At 43.9% G+C, this 25,274-nt stretch overlaps 1 protein-coding gene across 5 annotated transcripts in view; it reads right to left on the bottom strand.

Annotated features, from left to right (window-relative positions):
* ARHGAP6 (Rho GTPase activating protein 6) overlaps positions 1-25,274 on the bottom strand; it is a 486,163-nt gene that overhangs the window by 14,312 nt on the left and 446,577 nt on the right. For all 5 annotated transcript variants that reach the window (XM_060138342.1, XM_060138343.1, XM_060138344.1 and 2 more), the window contains exons 7-10: positions 24,052-24,202; positions 22,881-23,029; positions 15,814-15,993; positions 2,194-2,291 (exon numbers count right to left, since the gene is read on the bottom strand). In XM_060138342.1, coding sequence (XP_059994325.1) covers positions 2,194-2,291; positions 15,814-15,993; positions 22,881-23,029; positions 24,052-24,202 — 578 coding nt within the window. The remainder of the gene's footprint in view (positions 1-2,193; positions 2,292-15,813; positions 15,994-22,880; positions 23,030-24,051; positions 24,203-25,274) is intronic.

Below are 25,274 nucleotides of genomic sequence, written 5' to 3'. Positions count from 1 at the left end.
AGAGACTACCTACAGCACGAGGGTTAGGACGTTTCAAGCCTCAAGAGGCCGTTAAAAATAAATATTTATTTACTAATGTATGGATTTTCACTTCATGGTAGCATCATCGACCTTCTGGGCTGCTACCTGACCTGTACCTAGAGGAAAACAACCAAACACTCGCTTCTCCTCACTGCCAAAGTCTCCTCCAAATGTTTTCTGTTCGGTACTGCTAGTCTGTGACATCTCCAGTGCTCCTGTGAGCTTACCTTCCTTTTCTGGAAGCCCTGACACTCACCTAAGATCGTGGTGTAGGGTCAGCTTGCCTAGGCCTTACAATTCTTACTCCTATAGGGACAGGGAACAGAAGACGCTGCACCATTGTACAGTTTGGGATGGGCTTAACATGTACGCTTCCTCCTTTTCCTAAGAGTAGAGAAAGAAAGGCTCACTTCTTGGCATTTACATGCAAAGAGCATATTGAAAACCACATCAAAATAACTTCTAACATCTATTCTTCAAAGTATAATATTCATATATTTTAAAATGTCACATAAAAGCAGAAATTCAATAAGTCAAAAATCAGTGGCTTTTTTAGGTGTGTGTTTTCTACCTTTCCCACAGAGAAGTGTTTTAAAGGCAGCTTAACGAGGGATTCACAAAGAGAAAGGCTGCCATGTCTGTTTTCTTGCACGGGGGAGGGAAATAAGTGAGTTCCTTTAAAGTCCGGTGACACAAGATCTCCTATGAAGAAAAGCCCTTTGTTTGTTTAAATTAGAATCTCCACCTTGATGATAGGAATCTAGGAACATTTTAAGCGAGCCCAATTCTCTGATATGAAACGCAAGACCATGAAATACCAGCCCGTGTATACAATCTGAATACATTTTTATTCCCTCGTGGCTCTTAGGGTTTGAATCCTGGCAGAATGCCTTACTTGAAGCAGAACTTATCTTGATAATGATTGGCACAGAAATGGATTTTTAAAACTGCTCTTGAAAGGACAATCCCCTTAAAAATTCTTCCCTGTTCTACAGGACATGGAGCAAAACAATGTGCAATTCCTTTCCACCAAATTTCTCTAAAGAATGTAATTTTTACATACCTGAAATAGTTTTAAATGAAAATTAGTACATCACGTTCGACATCAATACAAAAGAACAATTTAACACGTGTCCACGTTTCTGAGATACCATTGAATAAGACATACCATGACAGTATTTTATGTATGACTCAGAGGGGAAAAAATGCTATGAATTAATTTAAGACATGTCGTTGATTATAAGATTAACCTCAATTTCAGAGATGATAAAACACGGGGGAAAATGTGTCTTAGAATTGTTGAAATTCAGTAGATTAACAAGCACAGCGTAAGATGATACCTTCACGAAGGAAACACCGTTTCCTGTCACAAATTTAAGGTTTGGTGTCATGGTGGCAACATCACTCCTGGTTCATGACGCAATATTATCCCCGTAACTAGCTTTGTTAAAGTTCACCCCCATACACTCTGCCTCTAGAGCAAATGGTTAACATAAATCATAAAATCTGACTAAGGGGAAAATTCAGTGCTTCTCCTTTGGGGGAAAAATGGTGGCTAACCGTAGCCTACAGCAAGGCTTGTATTTCCCTCACTGCAAACATGGGTGCTTGTGTATACCGGCACGCATTTTTCTCAAAAGGATGCTAGCTAGAAAGAGCGGGAGAGTTAGGAGGGTGAGCATCTCTAATTTCATGGGTACCGAGGCCTCGGCTGAGGCCTGTCTTGTGGTTTGCTAATGCATCTGTCCCGTTGGTAAGTTACACACGTAAGACGCATCCAGGCGCAGCCTTAGGGGCCCCTAAGCACAGTATTTAGGATTCTAGAAGTGGAATCACTGATGCACATCGCTGTCAGTTCCTGAGCTTCCTGCCAGTGCGATTTAGTACGTTTTTGTTTTTTTTTTTTTCCAGTAAACACGGTCAAAAGGACCGCAAGGGGCTAGAAAAAGAAAACTGAAACAGAAAAATCCCATAAAGCAGTTTCTAGTTTGATAAGTGCATTGGTAAGACAAGCATTTTCTGTTTAGGTGGATCGATCAGATTTGCCAGGAAGTCACCAAAATTCCACTCAAGTCACCCTGCGTGGAGTTATGTAAACTTTTCTGATTCTTTGGAAATGAAAATAGAAATCCCCAAGGCGGCTTTAGAAGATGGAAAAACTGGCATACTCACGAAGATTGGGAGGCCTTTCTTCTGAGTAAATAGTCCACAACATCGGGATCGGTCTCTAACAGGCTCATCAGTACTTCATTCTGGAGATCCGGGGGAACCTGCAGGGGCCAAATGCTGAGGCATAAATAAAACCACTCCAGAAGGAGGCAAACTACGGTCACTGGCAACTTGACAACAGCATATAAAAGGGTGCCTTAAAAGTTGTAAGAAAACAGAGAGATCTCTTGGTTAAAACCAAACCTACACCAACCCATACAGCCAGTTTCATTCTTAGGACAAACTGGATGATTACCAAATAGTCATATTCAATAGTCAATTCAATTCAAGTGGGGTGAACTGTCACGCCACTTGCGACCGGAGACACAGCCTAACCATTTGGGTACCTCTGTTGCTCAGACTCGATTTTCTCGGCTTTCAATAAGCAAAATATTGCGGTTAAGAGGAACGGTGTTTGTAATTTACTGGCCAAATGGGGACACTTTCTAGAGTTCATATTTAGAACTATGCCAAGACAACAGGCATAAGTTAGGACTGTCTTGGGCAGTTCTGGAACATAGGATCCGTTTATCGAGGACGGGCCCTGGAGCCGGAGACTGCTTGTATTTGAGTCCCAGTTCCACTTGCTGGGTGTGGGAATTCTGGCAAGGTATATGACCTTTCCACGTCTCAGTGACCTCAACTGTAAACTAGAGCTAAGAAGAGTACTCACCACAAAGGGCTGATGTGGTGAGTAAAGGACTTACTACATGTTGAGAACTTAGAAAAGCACCTGGCAAATAGAAAACACTCCAAAAAAAATGTTGACTACTACGTTTGCACGTGCCCCTTTGTCATTCAGTGCCGGCCTTCACTCCTTTCTTGCCTCCTGGTCTATCAACAATTAAAAGTTTCTTGCTGGGCTTCCCTGGTGGCGCAGTGGTTGAGAGTCTGCCTGCCGATGCAGGGGACGCGGGTTCGTGCCCCGGTCCGGGAAGATCCCACGTGCCGCGGAGCGGCTGGGCCCGTGAGCCATGGCCGCTGAGCCTGCGCGTCCGGAGCCTGTGCTCCTCAACGGGAGAGGCCACAGCAGTGAGAGGCCCGCGCAAAAAAAAAAAAAAAAAAGTTTCTTGCTTCATAATTTGATGAGGCATTCACTAGACTGTTACAGATGAGCTTCGTGTGTTTCTCTAAGCCTAATCCTCAGTGCATTAGAAGATGACCTTACAATCCTAAATCACTCACGTAGAAGTTTTTTCTGGGAGAAAAGATTGAACTCGGCTCCAGTGGCTTTCTACCCTGTAGATGCTGGTAGCTCAACCACAGGAAATTCCAACTGTTGAGGGAAAATACACGTTCAGTCTGATTCTCTCACATGTGGGCTCGGAGACAAGACCCTTAAATACTGTGGGGACACGTCTTCTGAGAACGAGTGTTGGTGGAAGAATGGCCTTCTGCCTCTTGCAGAACTCAATTCTTCCTGAGCTCTAAGAAGCTGGATGCAATTTTATTAACAAAAACGGGGATGAAAAAGCAACAAAATGCTTTCCTCCTTTCATAAATCTGTTCTTCCTACTTCATTCTGAATCGTCATTAATGACATTGCCAAACCCTAGTCACACAAGCTCAAAATCTGGGTTGGATTCAAGCTTCTCTGTGTCCTTTTCCCTCCCTGTTCGGAGCTGGGAGATCTACTTGACTTCATCTCCGTGATGCCTGTTACTTCTTACCTCTCCTTCCCATTCCAACTGCAATGATCCAGGTTTGAGTGTTCATTACCCGTTTGGAGTGGTCATCTGTTGGCCATTACCAGCCTTCATTTCCCTCTTCTTATAACAGTCATAGTCCAAGTTCCCTCTGGAGAACTAACTGCTCTCCAACCTCCAGCTGGAGGGTGAGGTGTGACCTAGCCTAAGTCAATGATCATTCCACTCCCAGACTACCGTGGTTGCCTGAGCGATGAGCATGTGACTGCATCAGAAGCAATGAAAAGCTGTGAGAATTTCCCAGAGGCTTCAGAGGGACAGGATACAGGGCCTGAGGCTTGTGCCGAGACTGAAGAAACCATTCCAAGCAATGGAGAGAAAGTAAAGGGCTCTCGTGACATCACTTGAGTCCTAGGTAAAGCTGCACCTGAAGCCACATCTGCTCTAGATTGTTCAGCTGTGTGAGCCCCCAAATTCCTTAAGCTGGTTTGAGCTTTTAGTTGAAAAGAAAGATATATCCTTGATGAGGCTTTGATACAACAGCTTGCTAACTTGTGTACTATTTCCTTCAAGTTGTACATCACATTTCTCCTCTATGTGGTTGTCAGAATGCTCTGATCAAGACACTTGATCCAAACCCCTTTTGATCAAAGCCGCTTACTTGCCTCCATCTGTATTTCTCATCTTCTCCCCTAGCAGTCATCCTCACACACCCGCGACCTCAGTAGCGCTGTGCTGCTCACTCTGACCTTTCCCCACCTCATTCCTTTAATTCGTTACATAAATATTTGGTGAGTGCTTACTGAGCGCCAGGCACGGGATGCTGGGATCCAGCGGCAAACCCAGCAGACGGGAATCCATGTCTCCTTGAAGCTGACAGTGAATATGGGGAGACTGGCATGAAACAAATGAACAGAAAACATAGCATGGATCCCATGGAGAAAGGGAAAGCAAAGAAGGGCAGTGACGAATCCTGGGCCGGGGGTGCAATTTAAATAGGACTGTCAGAGAAACTGACAATTTAGCAGATGAAGGAATTGGAGAAACTCATTCCGAGCAGAAGGAAGAAAGAATTAGCAAGATGTTGAATCAGGAGCAGTTTGGAGGCCAGTGAGGTTGGAACAGAGTGAGAGGAAGAAGGGAAGCGGTAGGATGTATAGGTCAGGTAACCAAGGCCAGATGTTGTGCAGTCTTACTGCATGATAATGACTTCTGCTGTCAGTCTAAGTGGGTGGGGAGCCACCGGAAGTTTTGAGCAGAGGACTAACATGACTTGTCATCACTCTGGCTGCTGAGTTGCTAGGAGACCGTAGGGAAGCCAGGAGTGCAGATGGGGGCTGTCGATACATCCAGAAGAGAGATGATGGGGGGCCGAGCCAGCATGGTGAGCGGATGAGAAATATCCGGATCCTGGAGACAGTAGACGATAGCATTAGCTAAGTGACTGGATGGAGAGAGAGAAGAGGGAGAGGGAGTGGGAGAGGAAGAAGAAGAGAGAATGACTTCAACGTTTGGGGCCTAGGCACCGGGAAGGATGGGGTTGATGTAGAGAAGCTGCAGGGCGAGGAGGGTCAAGGCTGGGGGTCAAGATTAGGGCTGTGGCTTTGGTGTAAGACTGAGAGGCCTGTGAGACATCCAAATGGAGGGAAGATCTAGTACGTGATCGGAAATAAAGATCTGGGGTGAAAGGGGAGTCCTGGGCTGAACATAGAGATTTGGGGGACACATATAGATGGTATTTAAAGCTCTGTGACCAAATGCAATGGCCTGGGAATGAGAATGGAAGGAGAAGAGAAGGGGCAGGACTTTTAGGTCCAGGCTGAGAGACTGTTCTCTTACTATATTGAATACATTAAATAAATAAAAAGACTGATAATTTCGACAAACAACATGACCCAACAGATACACTTGATTACATCAGTTTTTCCAAAAGTAATATTCAAAGGGTGCAAATGAGAAGAGAGAGAGAGAACTCCTTAAAAAAAAATGAACAGCAAAGCAAAAAATAATACAGGCCAAAAATGTATATATTGAATTTTTTAAAAAGAATCTTCCATGAGCAAATTAGGAGGACTGTTTCTACTTTTGTCCAGTTGGTTTAAAATTTCCTGTGCTTAGACATGTAATACAAAGTTTTGCTCCAAGCACCAATCCATCCCCACTAAGAGTAAACAACTGGAGTGCACGGCCTTCAGAGCGGTGCACACGTCACAATATTAGTTCTCTGAGAGTATATGGTGTGTCTAATGCTAACTTATCAACTCAGACACATTATTAGAATAGGTTAGAGGAAGGATCATTATTGGAAAGTAACTTGCCATGAAGTTTTGCAGAAATAGCATCATTTCTGCAATTCAGAGTTTTTACTCATTCAGCCAGGCTTTATTCCCAACCAATTATAATTACTGAGGCTTATTTTCTGTAGCGTATGTGACCTTTACTTGGTAACAAATGCAAATAGAAAGGGTCAGTGCTATAAACCTATCTACAGTTTCTTTTCGAAAGACTCACGACACCGTTTTGGCTTGGAGACACTATTTACAAATAAGTGAAAAAATAGAGCTTAAAAATGTGGACCCATGTGTTGCGGGAAGAGTAGATAATATTTTCCTATGCATTATGCAAGACTGACTACAGTGTACATAATCCATTATTTTAATTAGCTTATTTAGAGCCCACTTTGATTTAAGGCAGCTTCCAAAATTCATATGATAAAACCACATTTGTTTTTGCTTTTTAATAAAGGAATGGTTCCGAAAATTGGAACCAGTGGGAAAATGAAGGTAGAGAATTTGAAACGATGCCTGGAACTGACTTTTAATATTCATACTACAGCATCCAGTGCTGTCTTCCCAATAATTCCTGTCATCTCTGTCCATATTTGCACATTTCATTTCCTATTATTTAATAAAAATTTCAAACTACTGGCTCAGTTCAATTGGATGAGCATTCATTTTCTATTAATTTAGATACTTAATAGAGAAACTAAAGTCAGGGGAATGAGCCGAATAGAAACACCAGCTTTCAGTAAGTAAGAAGAAATAGCCACGCGGGCCACTGACATACGCATTCCTTTTCAGTAACTAGGATGCTGTCGAAAGAATATCTGACCAAGAATCGATAGTTCCCGAGGTCGCGTTTTGGCTCTGCTGCTTATAATTAATATAAACTTGGACACGTCGACCAGCTTCTTTAGGATTCTATTCCTGAATCTGAAAATCCGGGCATATCCTATCTGTCCCCTTTGCCTTTATGGAGATGTTATGGGGATCAAAAGGGCTAACAAATTTGAAAGTACCTGACTAGTTGCAAAGGACTTTAGAATTACAGATTTTATTGGAAATAGACAAAATAATAAGTTAAAATAATAAAAGCAGATAACTTGGAGATGGTCAATGTTTGTTCTGAGATTTCTTTCTTGACTAACAGCCATTGATTTCCACCTTTTATCCTGTGTGCTTGCAAAGAAACATCATTCTTCTCTTTTGCCTAACACTTCTGGTGGGTAACTAAGTTATGGGATTTCCTCTCGATATGTCTCCGTCCTTGAGCACCCCTTGATTTCTAGAGTTACAGTGTACGACCTCTTGGCCCCTCAACTGCAATGGTCTTGAAGCCAGACTCTGTGTAGCTTCTCCATTTTGGCTTTTTCTCCTGTGCCAGGCCTCAAGTCTTGGGCTGGTCACATCATCAGAAGGCAGGGATTAGCTGACTTGACCACCTGGAACTGAGAGAGGGTCCTAAGGTTGCAGTTCTCTGTCAGCTGGCCTCCTTCACAGCTAGGCCAAGATCATATGAGCCAATCCTGGCCAAGGTACCCTAAGGGGGGGGGGGTCTTATAGAAGCTTCTGGAAAAGGTTCTCCTCCATATTGACAAGAGATGCAGGAGAGAAAACATCTCTCTTTGGGACTGGATGTGATAATGGCTGCACGAGGTGCTGGAAATGACTGTGGTCTCTTGCAGCTAAAGATGGCGGACCAGAGAGAGCATAAGTGCGAGTGAGCCGCTAAAATCGTGCCCCCAGACTTCTTATTATGTGAGATAATAAATCCTGATGTTTGCCACCACCTATAGTTGATTGTTCTCCACCTTGCAGTTGAAACTCCTACCTGCATATCCACGCCCTTTCGCCCACTCACTCACTCACTCAATTTTATACGCTTCCAGAACACAGGGTAGGGTGCTGCCTTCTACGCAATGGATGCTGAATAAATGTTGCTGGAATGGCTACAAATAATAATAAAAAATAACCCAGAATTATTGGTCTTCATGGTGTACACTGGTTATGTTGCCTTTGTCTAGATGCTTCTCTCTACTTATAAGTAGTACCAATGTCAGGCTCTAGCAAAATTTCCTTGCTACTCATTTCTAGAGTTGGAAGATAAATTTCCTTCCCCAACTGAGGCGCACCAGAATTTTTCTAACAAGTTCTTAAACTACTGTTTCCATTAACAGAAAAACCCTAAAAATGAAAAGTACGACTCAATAATCAAGATTTTTTGCTTCTGGAATTTTGTATATAGTGAAATGAAAACTAAGGCGTAGGATTGTGAAAAACACATTACTTTTTTTAATCAACCAATTCTGGACATTTAAATGAAGGAACCAGACCCATCCCAAAGGGCTTCTTCCCTTACAATTTATTGTTTCTAATCAAAATCTCTACTGCGTTTCATGGCACAGGGAGATCAGCTCGGTGCTTTGTGTCCACCTAGAGGGGTGGGATAGGGAGGGTGGGAGGGAGACACAAGAGGGAGGAGAAATGGGAATATATGTATATGTATAGCTGATTCACTTTGTTATACAGCAGAAACTAACAGAACATTGTAAAGCAATTATACTCCAATAACGATGTTAAAAAAAATCTACTGTGTTTTAGTCAACTATCTAGTAACTTTAGATAATTTCTAACGGTACCATTTATGGTTGTTTTTATCTGGAGACTCAACTCCTTCGATTTTCATATATTCCTTCAAAGGATAATGCTATCTCAAAACTCAAAAGAACTTTGGACCGTCCTGCTTCAGAGAAAAAATGTAATAAAAGCAGATAACTTGGAGATGCACACATGAAGGAGTAAAACTGTCACAATTAAAATCCACCCTACCAAATTAAAAATGAAACCTTGAATGATTGCCTAGGGTATAACTGCTATGATGTATTTTATTCCATAAACCAGAGAGAGTGAAAAATGGTTTGACTTTTCTCCCTTTACTAAGTCACCATAACAAACCACTAAGGGCATCTGAAAGAGCACTTCCCAGGACCCGATCCTACTGTACTGTACTTGGGTAGGTGTTTCACACCAGTCCACCACTTGGCACTGAACCAAGAAGAATGCTTTGCATTTAAAACTCTAACAGTCCCCAGCAGAAGTAAATGTCATTGGAAGTCATGATGATATTTTTTTTGAGCTAACAAACACACCGAGAGAAACCACTGGCTATTTATGGGAGCAAAAGCTCACACATGCGCAGGCCCAGCCTAGAACTTTTGTGTAGCTCTGGGGTGGAGGGTGGCTTAATATTGTATAAGGAGGTCTCAGTGCATTTAAAGGGCCAGAATGCGTTAAGTTCAAGAAATTTTTCTCACGTGCCTGACACATGCGAGGCAGCGTTTTTGGCAGTCGGGGCGCATTATTGAACAAATATAGTCGAAGAGCCCAGGACTCGTGGAGCTGTGATGGGGGATGACTCGAGGAAGGTGAAGAGCTGCTGCCCCTCTCCACCTGCGTGTGTCACCTACAGTGCAAGCATTCTGTCACTACAGACAGGGACAAGGTGAGCAGGCTCTCACAGCCATCTGCTGGCCTGGACATCAAGCGGGTCGGTGTTATGATCAGTCCAGAGGGATTAATGCTGTTGAAGGTCCCCTTTCCGCGCCATTTCCAAACTGGTTAAAATACTCTCCCCCGCCCACCCCCAGCCAAATGAATTCCATATCTGAGACGTCACATTAAAGCACCTCATCTTTTGTGAGGGGAGGCATCACACCGTAGAAATAATTCACTCAGTTGCCGCATCACTTAGGCGAACGACCCTGGCTTGCTCCTGGTGCAATGGTGGTGCAGTTGCGAATGAGCTGATGATGGACATAATGACTAGCCGGACCCCTGGCACACAGACAGTGGTTATTTTAAAAGCAGTGGTTATATAAAAAGGGAAATGGAAATCGTATATAATTATCTGGATGGGGGTGGTCTCTTGTTCGATGCCCTGGATTACTGCGTGACTCCTTTTGACTTGGCACGTGAGAGAAGTTTTAAGAAAATGTAATTTGTGCCGGGAAAGAAGAGAACACGGAGCAAAGCCTGGCTTCTGAGCTCGGAGCCCTCATCACAGCCTCTGACCCTTGCTCCCAGTACTTCTCATTCGAAATTTCCCACGTGCGCTGTGCTGATCCCCAGCTCAGGCTGACCAATCAGCAGGGTGGGAACGCGCTGGCGTTCCCACGCCTCCACAGCAGGCACTTTCCATCAGCCCACAAGGGCGGTGCCTTCTCCTCTTTCCCTCTCTCCAAAAAAGAAGGCCTAGTAGTATCAGCCCTGAGACCGAGCTGACTGTTTTCTCCACTCCGCTCTGAAGCTCTTAGTAATTCTGAGAGCCACGATGCATTTTCTCTGGCATTTCCGACATCAATTACAGAAGCCACAACTTTCACAACAATTAATGTGTTCATGATTGAGTCGGTGAACGCTTTCTGCCTCATGGTGATAACACTGACCATTTCTACGTATGCATGATTCTTCTCTTTTATTTCCAGTGTTCCCAGAGAGAGCATCACTTTATGTTTTCCAATTTTTAGATAGTTGTTGATATCAGAAATGGACGGTCTGATTTACAGTTTGGGGGAATCTAAGGAGTACGGGCAGCAAACCCAAAACAAACAAACAAACAACAAAAATGCATTTTTCTCTAGCAATGCATTATCGCAGTGTGTTTTTGTAACAAATACTTACCGAGCACCCATTTCCTGCCAAGTACTTTCCGGGTGCTGTTGCTATCAGTGAATAAAACAAACAAAAATCCCTGCCTTCATAAAGTTTGCATTCTATTAGGTTTCAACAAGCATAAGAAATAAATATACAGTGAGCTGAAGGTGATAAGCGCTAGAGCTAAAAGAAAGAGAAGAACAAAGGCTAGGAGTATATATGTGTGGGAGTAGGTCGCAGTGTCACACAGCGTCGCGAGGGTAGGTTTTACTGCGAAGGCGACACCGGGAGGTGCTTTGATAGGGCAGGCACCTGATCAATTTCTTACAATAATAGCAGTGATCTCTCTCTCTCTCTCTCTCTCTCTCTCTCTCTCTCTCTCTTTTTGGAGCCCCTAGTATATGTCAGTTCCTGTCCTAAGTGCCTTAGGATGTCATTTCTAATTCTCAAAATGATCCTGTAAAGCTTCATCTCATTTTTGTTTTCAACAGAAAAAATGAAGACTTAGGGAAGGTAAGCATAGGGCCAAGATCATGTAGCAAATACATGGCTGAGCAGAGATTTGAATTCTGGGAGCTGATTCCAAAGCTCACGGTCTTCCCACCATCTTGGGAGTTTCCCAAGATGTGGTTAGGAAACTATCAGAATGCCCTGGAGGTATTCATTAGAAAGTGCACCATTCTGAGCCCCAGCTCAGTGCTACTACGTTTGATTCTCTAGAGTGCAGCCCAGGAATCTGAATGTCTGACAAATTTTTCTTGCAACTGTTGCATGTTCAAGTTGGTGAACCGCGGTTATGATCTGCTGCCTTGGTCTCTTGCTAGAGTGATCATGATGGCTGTTATCATGACCTTTTTCCAGCTCTAGGATTTCTAACCCAGTGCCTGAAAAGCAAACAACCGGTAAAAAGACTGTCCTAGCCACACTCTCGAACTGTGTGTCAGCCTCTAAATCTGGTTATCTTTTCTGTATTATGGGACCAAGCCAGGTTCTTTTCTGTCCTTTCCCATTAACTCGGATACTGGCCACTTGGGAGAGGCAGTCCAACATGAGGAAATGAAGGACATTATATAACACTCAGAACAAGCTTTGGGTCCCTGCCAGGCCTCTGTGGCATCAGTTCTTCAATGGAATCGCTGCTTCTAGGATGCATTCTGCCTTCAAGGACAAACTCACAGCCACCTTTTCTAACAAGTTTCCCTTTCTGATGCCAATGGGAAGCGATGCCTCCCTCTCTGAGCTTGTAAACCCTTCCAAGGACTGTGAAACAGCACAATTGCTAACCACCTTTAACCATCAGGTCCTGTCTAGCTTCATCCTTCCTTGTTTGGAATTACTGTGCTAATTCTGAAAGCTTCTTAAAACAAAACAAAATGAAACAGCTATCTACATGATTGAATTTTTGTCCATCCACACAGACCCACTTTGCCAACCAGCCACCAGCTTTGGTATAACAAATTAGATTCTGAAATGCCAAATATGCCGAAAGAATCTACAAAGTGATGTGATTAATTAAAAAAAAGAGATGAAGCTACTAGGTCTAGGGCATAGAACCATGCAGATTTTAGAACTAGAAGGGATCTTGGTTACCATTCTAACCTAGTCCTTTGATAACTAAAGAAATGGAAATCTAAGAAGATGAGGTCACACAGCTAATGTATAGTAACGATAGGACTATAGCAAAGTTTTCTGGTTCCAGAGCCAGTTTTCTTTTCTTTTTTTTTTTTTTTGCGGTACGCGGGCCTCTCACTGTTGTGGCCTCTCCCGTTGCGGAGCACAGGCTCCGGACGCGCAGGCTCAGCGGCCATGGCTCACGGGCCCAGCCGCTCCGCGGCACGTGGGATCTTCCCGGACCGGGGTGCGAACCCGCGTCCCCTACATCGGCAGGCGGACTCTCAACCACTGCGCCACCAGGGAAGCCCCCAGTTTTCTTTTTATTGACACAGGCTTGGGATCTTTGTCCTACCTCTCCTCCTACTTCCTTGTCCCTTTCCTCAACACATAATTCTCATAATCTGTCTAAGGAGATCAAGAATGCTTACGTTAATGGTTAACTTACTCTGAGAAAGGTATCCTTAATTCCTCCATGCCTAAACCTTTTCACAAGTATAAGGAGTAAGGATTAGTAATATGGAAATCATACGTCACAGAGCTACCACTGAGTCATTCATTAATTCGACCAATATTTCTTGTGTTTCTACCATGTACCAGGCATAGGGGTAATGCAGTAAAGAAAGTTAGGTGGGGCTTCCCTGGTGGCGCAGTGGTTGAGAATCTGCCTGCCGATGCAGGGGACACGGGTTCGAGCCCTGGTCTGGGAGGATCCCACATGCCGCGGAGCAACTGGGCCCGTGAGCCACAATTACTGAACCTGCGCATCTGGAGCCTGTGCTCCGCAACAAGAGAGGCCGCGATAGTGAGAGGCCCGTGCACCGCGATGAAGAGGGGCCCCCGCTCGCCACAACTAGAGAAAGCCCTCGCACAGAAACAAAGACCCAACACAGCCAGAAAGAAAGAAAGAGAGAAAGAAAGAAGGAAGGAAGGAAGGAAGGAAGGAAGGAAGGAAGGAAGGAAGGAAGGAAGGAAGGAAGGAAGGAAGGAAAGAAAGAAAGAAAGAAAGAAAGTAAGTTAGGTGGAAATGAGCAAAAATTCACCCTGTCAGGGAGCTCGCATTCTAATGGGGAAACACAAACAAGAGAAATTAGTAAAACCCTTATTGGTAATGGTAACTGCTAAGAAGAAGAGGCAGGGAAAGGGAATAGGAAGAGAGGATGTGTGTGTATGGTGGTGGTGTGGTAGGGGGCTGGATTTTAGACAAGGTGACCAGGGAAGGCCTCGCTGACAAGTATAGATCGCAACTGGGGAACGCAAATAAGCTATTACCCAAGAGAATCTCGGTGCCGGTCTCTACAGGGAATGGCAAACAAAGATCAGATGTGGAAAACGCTGGAAAAGATGGAGTATTGATGTTCTTCTGCTGTTCTTAATAATCCAGGCAGCAGGAACTGGAAGGAGAGGAATGGCACAGCTCAAACGGCAGCAACTGGACTTTCAAGGAGGCCAGGAAGAGATGCGTTAGTGTCTGAGGTGGAAAGAAACGCCTGATGGTTTGGTTTCACGTAAAGAACTCTGCTTAGAATACAGAATTTAGAGAATGCAATTAAGATTGACAAGACGTATTATTTTGTCTTAAAAAAGAATCTAGAGAGCATGTAGTATGCCAAGACTACTTGGCAAGATGATACACGACTTAAAACTTGATGAAAATGTTGAAAAATTCAGACATCTGATTCATCCAAATATGTAATTAATCACGAGGATTGTGGCTGAAGGGTGAAATTTATATAGAGTTCATGAAAATTTCCACTTTTTTTTGAGAGCTTACTGCATGCAACACATGGGCAGTGCCTCGGATACTCAAAGAGGAGCAGGACACCATTCTACCTCAGTGAACTTTTCATTGTGGAAACCCATTTTCACTTCCTCCTGGGCGTCCAGCAGGAATACATTTCTCAGCTTCCCTTGCAGTTAAGTGTGGCTTGTGGCAGAGCTCTGGCCAATGGGATTGGAGTGGGCACGATGGATGTCCCTTTTGGTTCGGCCCATAAAGGCCTAGGGGATTGAGGAGTCACAATATGCAAGGAGCTGGGGTCCCTAAATCGCCACCTGGAACGCTGTCCGCTAAACATCTGATTAAACTTTATGTGAATAAGATACTTATGTCTGTTGTGCTGAAGTACTAAGATCTGAGCCAACTTGTGTTGCCCAACTAATACAATTATTAATTAACATTTGCATAGAATTTTGCAGTTTGCAGAATGCTTTTGCATATCAAATGATTCTGGGAACCACCCCAGGAAACGGGTCAGATTTTAATTTTTTCCCATTTCACAAAAGCTGAAATTGATGCTTATGGAATATTGAATTACTTGGTCATGATCACAAAGGTGAGACAGAGAGGGCAAATATTCGAAACTACTGGCTCTCAAATGCACAAAAAATAACTGATATAAGACAAGGATGGAAATAAATCTAATGCAAGGCATTTGATAAATATAGACAAAATATTAAGGAAATTCAAAAGAGGGAACTACCATACTTGGTTGAAGAAGCCACAAAAGGCTCTAGTGGAATAGGTAAGATTTATGGCGAGCATCTGTAAATTCAAAAGAGAAACGGGAGAAGAATCATGGAGAAAGTTCCTGTAAATTTTGACATGCAATACGAGTGGTGAATAGACGTAGAAGAGAGTTGGCATTTGTTCTAATGATCCGAGGGAAGTTGGAGCAAGCAATGCAGTTTTTTGAAGGAAAACAGGAACTGGTAATTCAATACAAGTCAAAAAAGTATTTACTGAGTGCCTGTCAGATGGAGGGCCTTCCAAAAGTGTACAGAGGATACAGAGAGGAGATAACAAGGGCACAGCCTGTGTTTTAAACACGCTTATGATCTACTAGGGGAAATAGTCAAAAATGACTTCAACACAACGTTGGATACGGTAAACATCAATAGGAACAGTAACAGGGTTCAAGGGACAGAGAAGTGACACGGCAAGGTGACGCAAGAAGGACAAAGGAAAGACAGGTAAAGCTTCGTGCAGGACACAAAACGTCCAGATTGACCTTGGAGGAGGTGCTACTGCTGAGGATGGTTAGAAATACATGAATTCACGAGGGCCACGTAGAGTTCCAAAAAGAAGAGTTTTATCAGTTTGGGGGGCAAGGACACTGCTATACAAAGAATTAAATGATTCCAAAACATGACCATTGTTTAGGGGACAACAAAATGAAATGTATAATTTGGATATGTTTGTTTAAACATGGAATCACAAACTTACAGTGACATCATAGGTATGTAAATCTCTATTAACTGCCTGGCTTCCAGTGAATTCAGCTAATGACCAGCACTATGGACCTAAGTTGTGCTGTGCCTGAGTTTCCTTATGCCACCACGAGGCAATCAACAGGCAGTTGACTGAGATGTCTTGCCAAAGAAGGGCCACTTACCATGAACAGGGCTTCATAATTTTCAATCATTTTCTGCACCACGGCAATGATGGCTGTGCTCTCTTCAGCCCGGGCTGAACTCTGGACCGAGAATTCCTTGTCTGACGACTTCTGCTTGTGCAGCAGGTTGGGTCCAAATATGGTGGCCAAGTTTAGAGATGTCATTTTGTTCCCAGTGACCTATAGAAGCAGAGGACACAAGGACTGTTGTGATTTTTGCTTTTCAAAATGCCAGGTGGTTCAATAATCGATATAACCTTTTGACTTTCTCTCTTTTTTTTTTCTGCAAGGGCTACATCATCTCTGTCAGAATCCATGAAAAGCATCATCATTTTCCTTTTGCTTCATATCTTGAATTGAAGCTCAAAGCTCAGTGCTCATCTCAATAGCATACTGAGTAAAATTTTATAACTGTTGCTTTTGTGAAACTGGTACTATATAAAATTTCTATCCTGTCTGCTCTTCAAAAATATTGATGTCCATCCATCCAACTGACCATCTTATCCATCCCCCTGTCTATCCTTCATCCATCAACCCATCACCTCTCTATTAATCCATCCACTCGGCACCTACCATAGGCTAGGCATTTTTCACGGATTCTGATTATTCTAAAGTTTTTCCAACAATGATCACAAACCAGCCCTTATTTTAAAGGGTTCACGTTCTAGAGGATAAAGAAAATGATCAATTACAAGCACTGAGTACAAGGTACGAAACTATCAACTCTGGAGGCCCCAGGGACACTCCAAAGAGGTGGCAATATTTGCACAAAAGCCTGAAGGAGAGTAGAGTTTGCTGGGCTGAGAAGCAGAGGAGTTGGCACAGGGGGCACCTTCACAGTGGCGAGAACACGATATGCAAAGACAGAAACATGTAAGCCACGCCAAGGCCTGCCAGGAAACTCAGCATGGCAGAGGGTCTTGCAGGAAAGGCTGGCGAGGGCCAGGTGAAAGTCATTGTTACATGTCCCCTGTGGGGCAGAACTACTCCTGGTTGAGAACCACTGGCCTAGGCCAATTTTTATCTCTTGTCGAAATGAGCTGAAAACCTACGAGTGCCCAGAAAGGCGTGGGGACTGTGGCTGCTTGGTGAGGATCCTTCGCCTGGGACGACCTGCACAGCCTTCAAGAGGCAGCTGGATACACAGCATAAAATTCCTGACCCACAGGTGAGACGAAGCGTCCTGAGTCCCGACCTTGCCCCGTGGAGCCCTGAGCTGGTGGCTACCCAGCCCTGCATGGCACATGGGGTGTGTTATTTTTAGAAGGCGAGGCTGTGTTCAGGTTTGCTGCCAAGTGAAATGATTTCCTGTGGTAAACACTGGGAATTTTCGAGAAAGTGCCCTTAATGTACGACTGTTCAGTTACGTTTTTCCTTTGTTTCATTTCACTGATACAAACCTTGACAAGTTTGCATGTTATTTTTCATTTCTCTTCCTGGAACTTCATGGCTGAGGACAGAATCAAATATGCACCATTTTCAAATTCATCCCTTTAGAACTCAGAGGCCTTTGGAGAGCTTCCCCTTCCCCTCTTAAAGGAATATCAGGGCTTTCTCATTTTTTTTAAAAAAACATGATCAAATGGAAGATTCTGTTTTCTTTGAAAAGCATGTTTAGTACAAGGACAGTCCAGAACACCGCTTCCGCTCTCCTTCTCCTGTTGCTATTCCGGGAATGCAATACAATCCCTCCGTAAAACTGCCCAGAGACGCCAGCTACAGACCACGCTGCTGTGGTGTGCTAACACCTTTTTGCTTCATTTTGGTTTTATTTTATTGTTTTTTAATCTGGAAAGGAGACTTGCTCACAGACGGCTTCTACCCTTACCCCTCAGGTTTCAGCATATCTATCATCTATCTATCTATCTATCTGTCTATCTATCATCTCTCTATCTATCATCTATCTCTACGACTGCCCAAGAGCACACAACACAATGTGTACTTGGGCTTGGTTCATTATTTAATTGTCAGCCAGTGTTATGTTTCCAAACGTTATCAGGAAAACATTTATCTCTACTAAATAAGCATCCTAGATCATTTCTGATTCGAATAGGAAGAGCTCACATTTATTGATACTAAAAGTTTAGCATGTAGGTGGGGGAGGGACAGATTGGGAATTTGAGACTAGCAGATGCAAACGATTATACAGGGAATGGATAAACAACAAGGTTCTACTGTAGAGCACAGGGAACCATATTTAATGTCCTGGGATAAGCCATAATGGAAAAGAATATGAAAAAGAATATATACGTATATATACACATATATAACTGAAATTAACACAACCTTGTAAACGAGCTATACTTCAATAAAATAAATTTTTTTTTAAAGTTTAGCATGTAGAGTCACTGGGCTAGAGGCTTTCCACAGGCTGCCTCAATTCCCTCTCACTATATGCTTCCGAAGCCGCTGCTGCTGTCGTCCTTACTTTACAGACGAGGGAAGTGGTGCCCAGAGCCGGGCTCCGGGCAGCCCCCCGCCGCTCACTCGTGCTGGCAGAGCCGGCATAGCGGGGATGTGGGAAAACTGGCTCCAAAGCCGGGCCGGCACCAGGGTGAGGGGAGGCACGGGTCCTGCTACAGTTCCAAAGCCGAACTCCCACTCGTTAGAGGCATGCACCTCAACAAAGGTCAGTAATCCCGGCCTTGTGTCAGTGGTTCATAACTTCTTTTTTGCCTCATAGACTCTTTGAAGAACCGGAGGCCAGCTATGGACTCTCTCTCCAAAAAAAGTGTACATTCACACCACATATTCCATGCCATGCTGGGGGGTTCTTAGACACCCTGAAAAACCACTGCTCAAGAGGTTTCAATGATGTCCCTGCAATAGTCTTTCTAGAGGAAATGAAACCTTTCTTACATTTGGGAATTTCTCTTTTCCCCTAAGGAGCAAAGCAAATAGCAAACTAAAAAAAAAATTTAAAAAAAAAGGAATAAAACAAACCAAACACAAGATAGCAAAAGCAGTCAATAAAATACCACTATTTTCCCCTCCAAAGGCACTCACTGACCAGCCAATAATTTTTCTCAATGTCTTTCTTTTAGACATCTTTAAGTTAGTGATGCATTGAAGTTTAAGCACCTATTAGAAAAGAAATATTACATTCATTTTATAGAGGAGGAATCTCAGACCTTCCCCTACCCCAACTCTGTTTTCCTTCCTCTTCCTCTATTTTACAAAAACCAGGTCACATAGCAAGGTGCTGGCAGAGCCTGGGTGAGCCTCCAAGCTCCTTGACACTCTGATTCAGTTTTCTTCCTGTTGCAGCCCATAATAACTACCCAACGGATAGGTAAGACATCTAGCACAAACTAACAAATAGGTAAGAGAGAAACTTGAAAAATTCTTCGTTTCTTGATTATATTTTACAATTGAATTTTTGTCTCACTCCAATTCTTTACCTGCTCATGCCAAGCCAACTTAAAAAATCGTGAGCAAAAAACCTCTCTGCCGTTCCTCTCCCTCCCCTTTTCACTTCTACCAGAAGGGGTTTTCAGCTAATTCCCATCCCTATGCCATGCTTATGTGGTCCACTTACTCAATCCCTACACACCCTTTGATATGTGGTTTAAATTCAATCTCCTGCACAAAGCCATTCCTAACTTTTCTGCTCCACGTTCAGCACTTCTCTGAAGTTCTGCAGTGACTCTGCGTTGTGTCCTCTAATTCTATATTTGCCTTGTGTTTTTACCCCCTCCTGGGAACGGTAGTTAGAAAATTCCTGAACAATGCTCACTGGTTTAGAGGAACAGAGAGTAGGCGCTCAGAACTTACGTGATTCAAATACCAAGGCCATTCTTACACGGAAACGTTTATAATGTGAATTGCTGTTTTTCCACATTGCTATTCCTACAAAACCTTCCTAACTCACCCTCTTCCTGTCTCTAAGCAATCTAAAACACGGATTATATCACCTTAGTTGAATCCTTCCGAAGATTCATGGCTTAAAAGAATCAGCCACCTTCCCCTGACAAAGGCATTCAGTACTCTGGGAACATAGTCCAATTTCCCCTCAGACCTCATCAGTACTTTCCCACACTGCAGCCTTAACTCTAGTCCAAGACGGCTGTGTGAGTTACTTGCTTTCCTGTAACTTCTAACCATTTCACGGAAGCAGCGCTCTCCTCATATTTCCTCTGTTGCTTTAATTTTTGGTTACTAGCCCTTCATTTCGATTCGAGGTTTAGGTCAAGGATGTCTAGAAACCCTTGTCATCTCCTGCCTCCCGTACAACTTTGCCGTTACCAGAATATTTTTATACTCCTTGTAATAAACTAGTTTTCTCAATGACTGTGCAGTGCCAGTTGAAGAAATTTTATCTCCAAAGTTCAGAGAAGGAAACCCAGGTTTAGGAAGATTACTACATTTGTCCAAGAACACATGATCAGTGAGATGTAAAGCTAACAAGTGTTCTCAACCGGGGGTGATTTTGAGCTTCCCCTCCTTCCCGGGGAAACCTGGCAATGTTTAGAGACACTTTCAGCTGTCACAACTGGGGCAGCATCACGGGCCGGGGGGAGCTGCTACTGGCATCAAGTGAGTGGAGGCCAGGGATGCTGCCAAGCATCCCACAACGCACAGGGCACCCACACAGCACAGAATTACCTGGTCCCAAGGGTCAATCGTATGGAGGCCGGGAATCTGTGAGCTAGACCCCCAGCAGAGCTGTTTTTTCCTACTTGCTATTCTATATTTCTGTTCTCCGTAAGTCAGAGTGGTTTGGGTTTGAGGCACCGCTGGGACTTCGCTAGTCAAGGGACCGAACCGACTACTAGTCAATAGGACACTTTTGTGTGAATTAGAAAAAGGAGCCCTTCCTCAAGATGTTTTACTGCCACCTGCTGGCATATTGTCCTAATATCTCTGCAAATCTGCATTGACTGGGGGGGACCTGGCACCTCGCCCAGGGTCACGAATGCACGACTTGCACTAGCATTAAGTGGAGGCTCCCTGGGGAACGCTGGGTAAGTTGCGTAACCCCTCCAGCCCTCGGTTTCCACCGCGGAAACACAGGGATGACGATCTCTCTCTTGCTCCATGGAGGATTAGCTATAATATATGTATAAAGGCCCAAGCACACGGCCGGCACATGGTAGGAGAGACGTGAATGGCACCTAGCTGGTACCTATCCAAGAATATTTTCTCCTCTTTGCCATAGGCAATGCAGGCTTGTTCAGTATTTGGACCGAAAGCATGTCTGCAAATGATTTCAAAAAGGCACGAGTGAGTTCAACTGGACATTTTGCTTTCCTCAATGCCTTCTTAATCACCTAAGACCCGACTTTTTTCTCACATAGTACTTAAGAAACGTCAGAGAGGCAACCGACGTACCTAGGAACCCAGACAGGGCTCTGTCTTGACCCAATGATTAGGCAGATGATTCTACAGCTTCTCTTATATCTATAGTCAATCAAGGCTGACACCCAGACGGGTAATATAGCTACTTAACAATTATGAGAATTACAGTATATGCTTTGAAGAGCTGTGTCTGCTGAGAGAAGGTGGCAGTGCCGTATTATGAAACCTGAAGCCAGCAGAGGTTTCACTAAAAACTGCTATAGAGAGAAATGGATAACTCAGGAAGGTTCCATTCTCACATTGATAGGGAGGGTGAGGATAAGAAAGGGAGAACTGCCTTTCTGAAAAAAAATACATATGACCATGGCCTTTGGGAAAGAAATCTGACAAACACAGAAATGAATCCACAACACAGCTGTGTTCTGCTTAACAGGATTTAAAATAAAAGCTTCTGGGATAAGTAAGCTTGGAATGCCCTTGCCGCCTTCTTGTTAATTTACAATGCATGTCAACATATTAAAGGGTCTGAGATCTCCTGGGGAATCCAAGGTCAGGGAGAAGTATGACTGCATGGTTTCAAGAAGGGAAACAGGTCTCTTGTTAAGGCAAAGGTTAAATAGGCTGCTTGCTAACAGGTCACTTAAAATTGTCCAAGGGAGAAACTGGAAAACACCTTGAAGCACAGGAGTATGACCAAAGAGAACCAGAGCCCAAGACCTCAGATGGGGGGCCAGGTCCAACAAGAACATCCCCAAAGGGTCCAGAGGACTGTGCAGAACCTGTCTTTAGCAGTTGGTACCATGTGGCATCGAGATACATGGCAACAGTCAATAGATCTGACTTTTCAGTTCTCTCTCCACCTGGTTTTGAAGCAGGATCCACCCTCCATCGCACTGAGCCAGTCCCTATTTTGGGGGGAGGGGTGAAGGAGAGAAAGCACCTCTAAGATGGAAGATCCTAGACTTCTAGCCATAAGGCACATGGACGCTCCAGAATGAAATGGAAGAATGAAGAGGTGACACCGTGTTTGGGCTTCAAGGTAAAGCAGCAGATCAAGTGAGTTACAAGGACAGCCATCTCCCCCCGCCTCCTTTACTCCATTTTCCTCATGCTTGTAAGCACCTCTGTAGCTCACGTTCGTCTCCTTCACACAAATGGAAATTCAGGGTCTTGAGTAAAGCATCATCATGGAAAATGACAGCCTCAGTTGGAAGCATCCTTGCAACATACAAGGAAGTTAATGGCCAATGCGCTCTTAGGAACGGTCCCTCCGGGGAGGGGGGAAGCCTGCATTAGTTCTCTTCCTACATAGACACATAGGCCAGGAAAGGGAAGTTTCATTTTCTCCAGGTGAAACATCTGACCAAATTGGTAGCGCTCCTTTTTTTTTTTTTTTTTAAAGTTGAAGTATAGTTGATTTACAGTATTGCGTTAGTTTCAGGTGTATAGCATAGTGATTCAGTATTTTTACAGATTATATCCCAGTATAGGTTATTACAAGACAGTAGGTATAATTCCCTGTGCTACACGCTATATCCTTGTTGCTTATCTACTTTATGTATAGTAGTTTGTATCCGTTAATCCCACTTCCCGAATTCATCCCTCCCCGCATCTGTCTCCCGTTTGGTAACCGCACGTTTGTTTTCTATGTCTGTGAGCCTGTTTCTGTTTTGCATAGACATCCATTTGTATTAGTTTTTAGCTCTCCCTTTTAAAACAGGAAAAAGGAAGAACCAGAGCATCTGCTGCGGTGGCGGTGGGGTGCGCACCTCTTGCCCGTCTTTGCTGACATTGTCCTCGGCGTGCCTGGCCACGATGGAGAGGAACTGCAGCAGCCGGTGGAGCGTGTCGCAGTTGCAGGGAGGTAGAAGGTAGATGAGGAGCTGCAAGGTGCCCAGCTGTTCCTCAGGCTCCAACACTAAGCAAGGCAAAGAGAGGCGCTCCGAGTGAGTCAAAGGGGGACGTCATGCCCTTCACGCTCAACTGCCTTCAGAAAGGGATTAGCACGGCAAGTCACATTTCATTCCTTCACCCACTCTCCCATTGCTTTAGCAATTGAACAGTAAGGTTCTATGAGGGATACAAAGATGAATTCGACCTGGGGAAATGTACCATCCAGAGAAATCCTTGTAATCCAGGTTAGAAAGGTAACTCCACGTCCCTTACTTTCTTCTCCCTCTTTCCCCTGGTATAAACCATCACATACTTTATGGATGACAGTCTTTCATGGTAGTTAACTATTTGCTGACAGTGACTGAGAATCTGTGAATGTTCTTAAATTTGAGTTTAGAAGACATTTGAGGCCCTTGTCTGTTGAGCAAAGTATAAGAGGTAGACTTTTTGTTGGCGATAACCAACAAAACGGCCCAATGTCAGTGTCTTCTCTCTCTTTTGTGAGCCTATCTTAACTGCAGCATGGATGAAGAAATTCATGGAGGCTGAAACCATTCTGGTGGCTCCTCCTCCCTCTCCCCGTCCTTTTCCCCTGTGTGGGATCTGTGTCTCTAGCCCTGAAGCAGCCACATTGAAAGTACTGACACTGGGCGATGCCATCGCGCTTTCCCTGGAATGTTTCCTGCCCCCCCCCAGCTTTCTCACTCTAGGTTCCAGGAATGCAAACTCATTTTTAGGCCCAGACTCAATGTGAACTCTCTCTGTTCCTCCAAAGCATCAATTTATAGCAATTTCTACCATCCTAGAGTCGTCTGAAGGCATCCCAAATTTTTCTTGGCTACTTCCATTTGTTTTATTGCAACTTTCTACTTGCTAATTCTCCCCAGGGTAAATCTCAGAAAATTCCCCAAAGAGCCCGCTCATTAGACACTGATAAATAAGGGAAAAAAAATAGCTATTAGAAAACACATGCATAAGGTTTTGATGAATGAGTGGGACATCCCAGTAACCCAGGAACACATTCCTGCAAATGGCTGCGTTACGCACAGAGAGTATTGATGAAAGCTGTGTACAGCTCCCTGGTGAGAAGGGGGTCCGGCATGTCCCTCAGGAACTCCTTCAACAAGGCAGCCACGTCATGAACGCTGTGCTCTTCCTCCAGGGACACGTCAACCCCACGGTCAAATTCCTCACGTAACTGGAAAGACAACGGTTCAAGTGGCAGTCTCAGAACACCATACGTCAATGTTCAGCGCCCAGCAAAAGAAGTGCTATGACATGCAGCAGCTGGTATTAAGTTTACCCAGACCCCAAGAAGGAGGAGCAAACAACATGTCACCTTGATCTACAAAGTCTATGCAAACCCAGCCATGAATATATATATATATATATATATATATATATATGAAATGAATTATTAAATCAAAGTATCTGTGCGTTTACTGTTAACGATGCAAGCAGAAGGGCTTGATAACGACATCCAGAAGGTTGGGAGGAAGAGCTAAGGGGTTAGGTCAATTCTAACTGTGGGAGGGAGGAATTAATCTATTATACAGTGGTTTTGCACGGCAGCAAATTTACCATGTTGGAATTTTGACATTTTCTAGAAATACTCGACAAGAAAGCGAAGAGATATTTCTGTAAACAATGAAATTAAAAACCCTGTTAGGGGCTTCCCTGGTGGCGCAGTGGTTGAGAGTCCGCCTGCCAATGCAGGGGACGCGGGTTCGTGCCCCGGTCCGGGAAGATCCCACATGCCGCGGAGCGGCTGGGCCCGTGAGCCATGGCCGTTGAGCCTGCGCGTCCGGAGCTGTGCTCCGCAACGGGAGAGGCCACAACAGTGAGAGGCCCACGTACCGCAAAAAAACCCAAAAAACAAAAACAAAAAAAACCCCAAAGAAACCCTGATAAACCATTTGTGACTAAGCCTTGAAAGATGACAATAACGAAATAAAATCTGCCTTAGATTTGTCAAAGTAGCCTTATTAACATTTTCCAAGAAGATTTCCTGCTTTCATCATTATACTCAGTCCTTTAGAGTTTATAACAGTAGGAAAACACAATAGCAAGAAGAGAGTCATAACTCTACACCCTATTTTCATCTCGGACAGCTCAACTTCTCTTAGGTATTGTTTGTTCTCTGCTGTTAAAATAATTTTGTGAGTTCATGAATGTACTCTAGGCAATAAACTTCTGTAAGTGTTCATTTGCTGTGTCATTCATTCACCCATTCATTCAGCAAAGATGTACTGCACACTTACTGTGTATGG

Source organism: Lagenorhynchus albirostris, chromosome X, assembly GCF_949774975.1.
Source record: "Lagenorhynchus albirostris chromosome X, mLagAlb1.1, whole genome shotgun sequence".
Lineage (NCBI taxonomy): Eukaryota > Metazoa > Chordata > Mammalia > Artiodactyla > Delphinidae > Lagenorhynchus > Lagenorhynchus albirostris.
The sequence above is the reverse complement of the archived record's forward strand: the minus strand, read 5'-3'. Positions and strand labels throughout refer to the sequence as shown.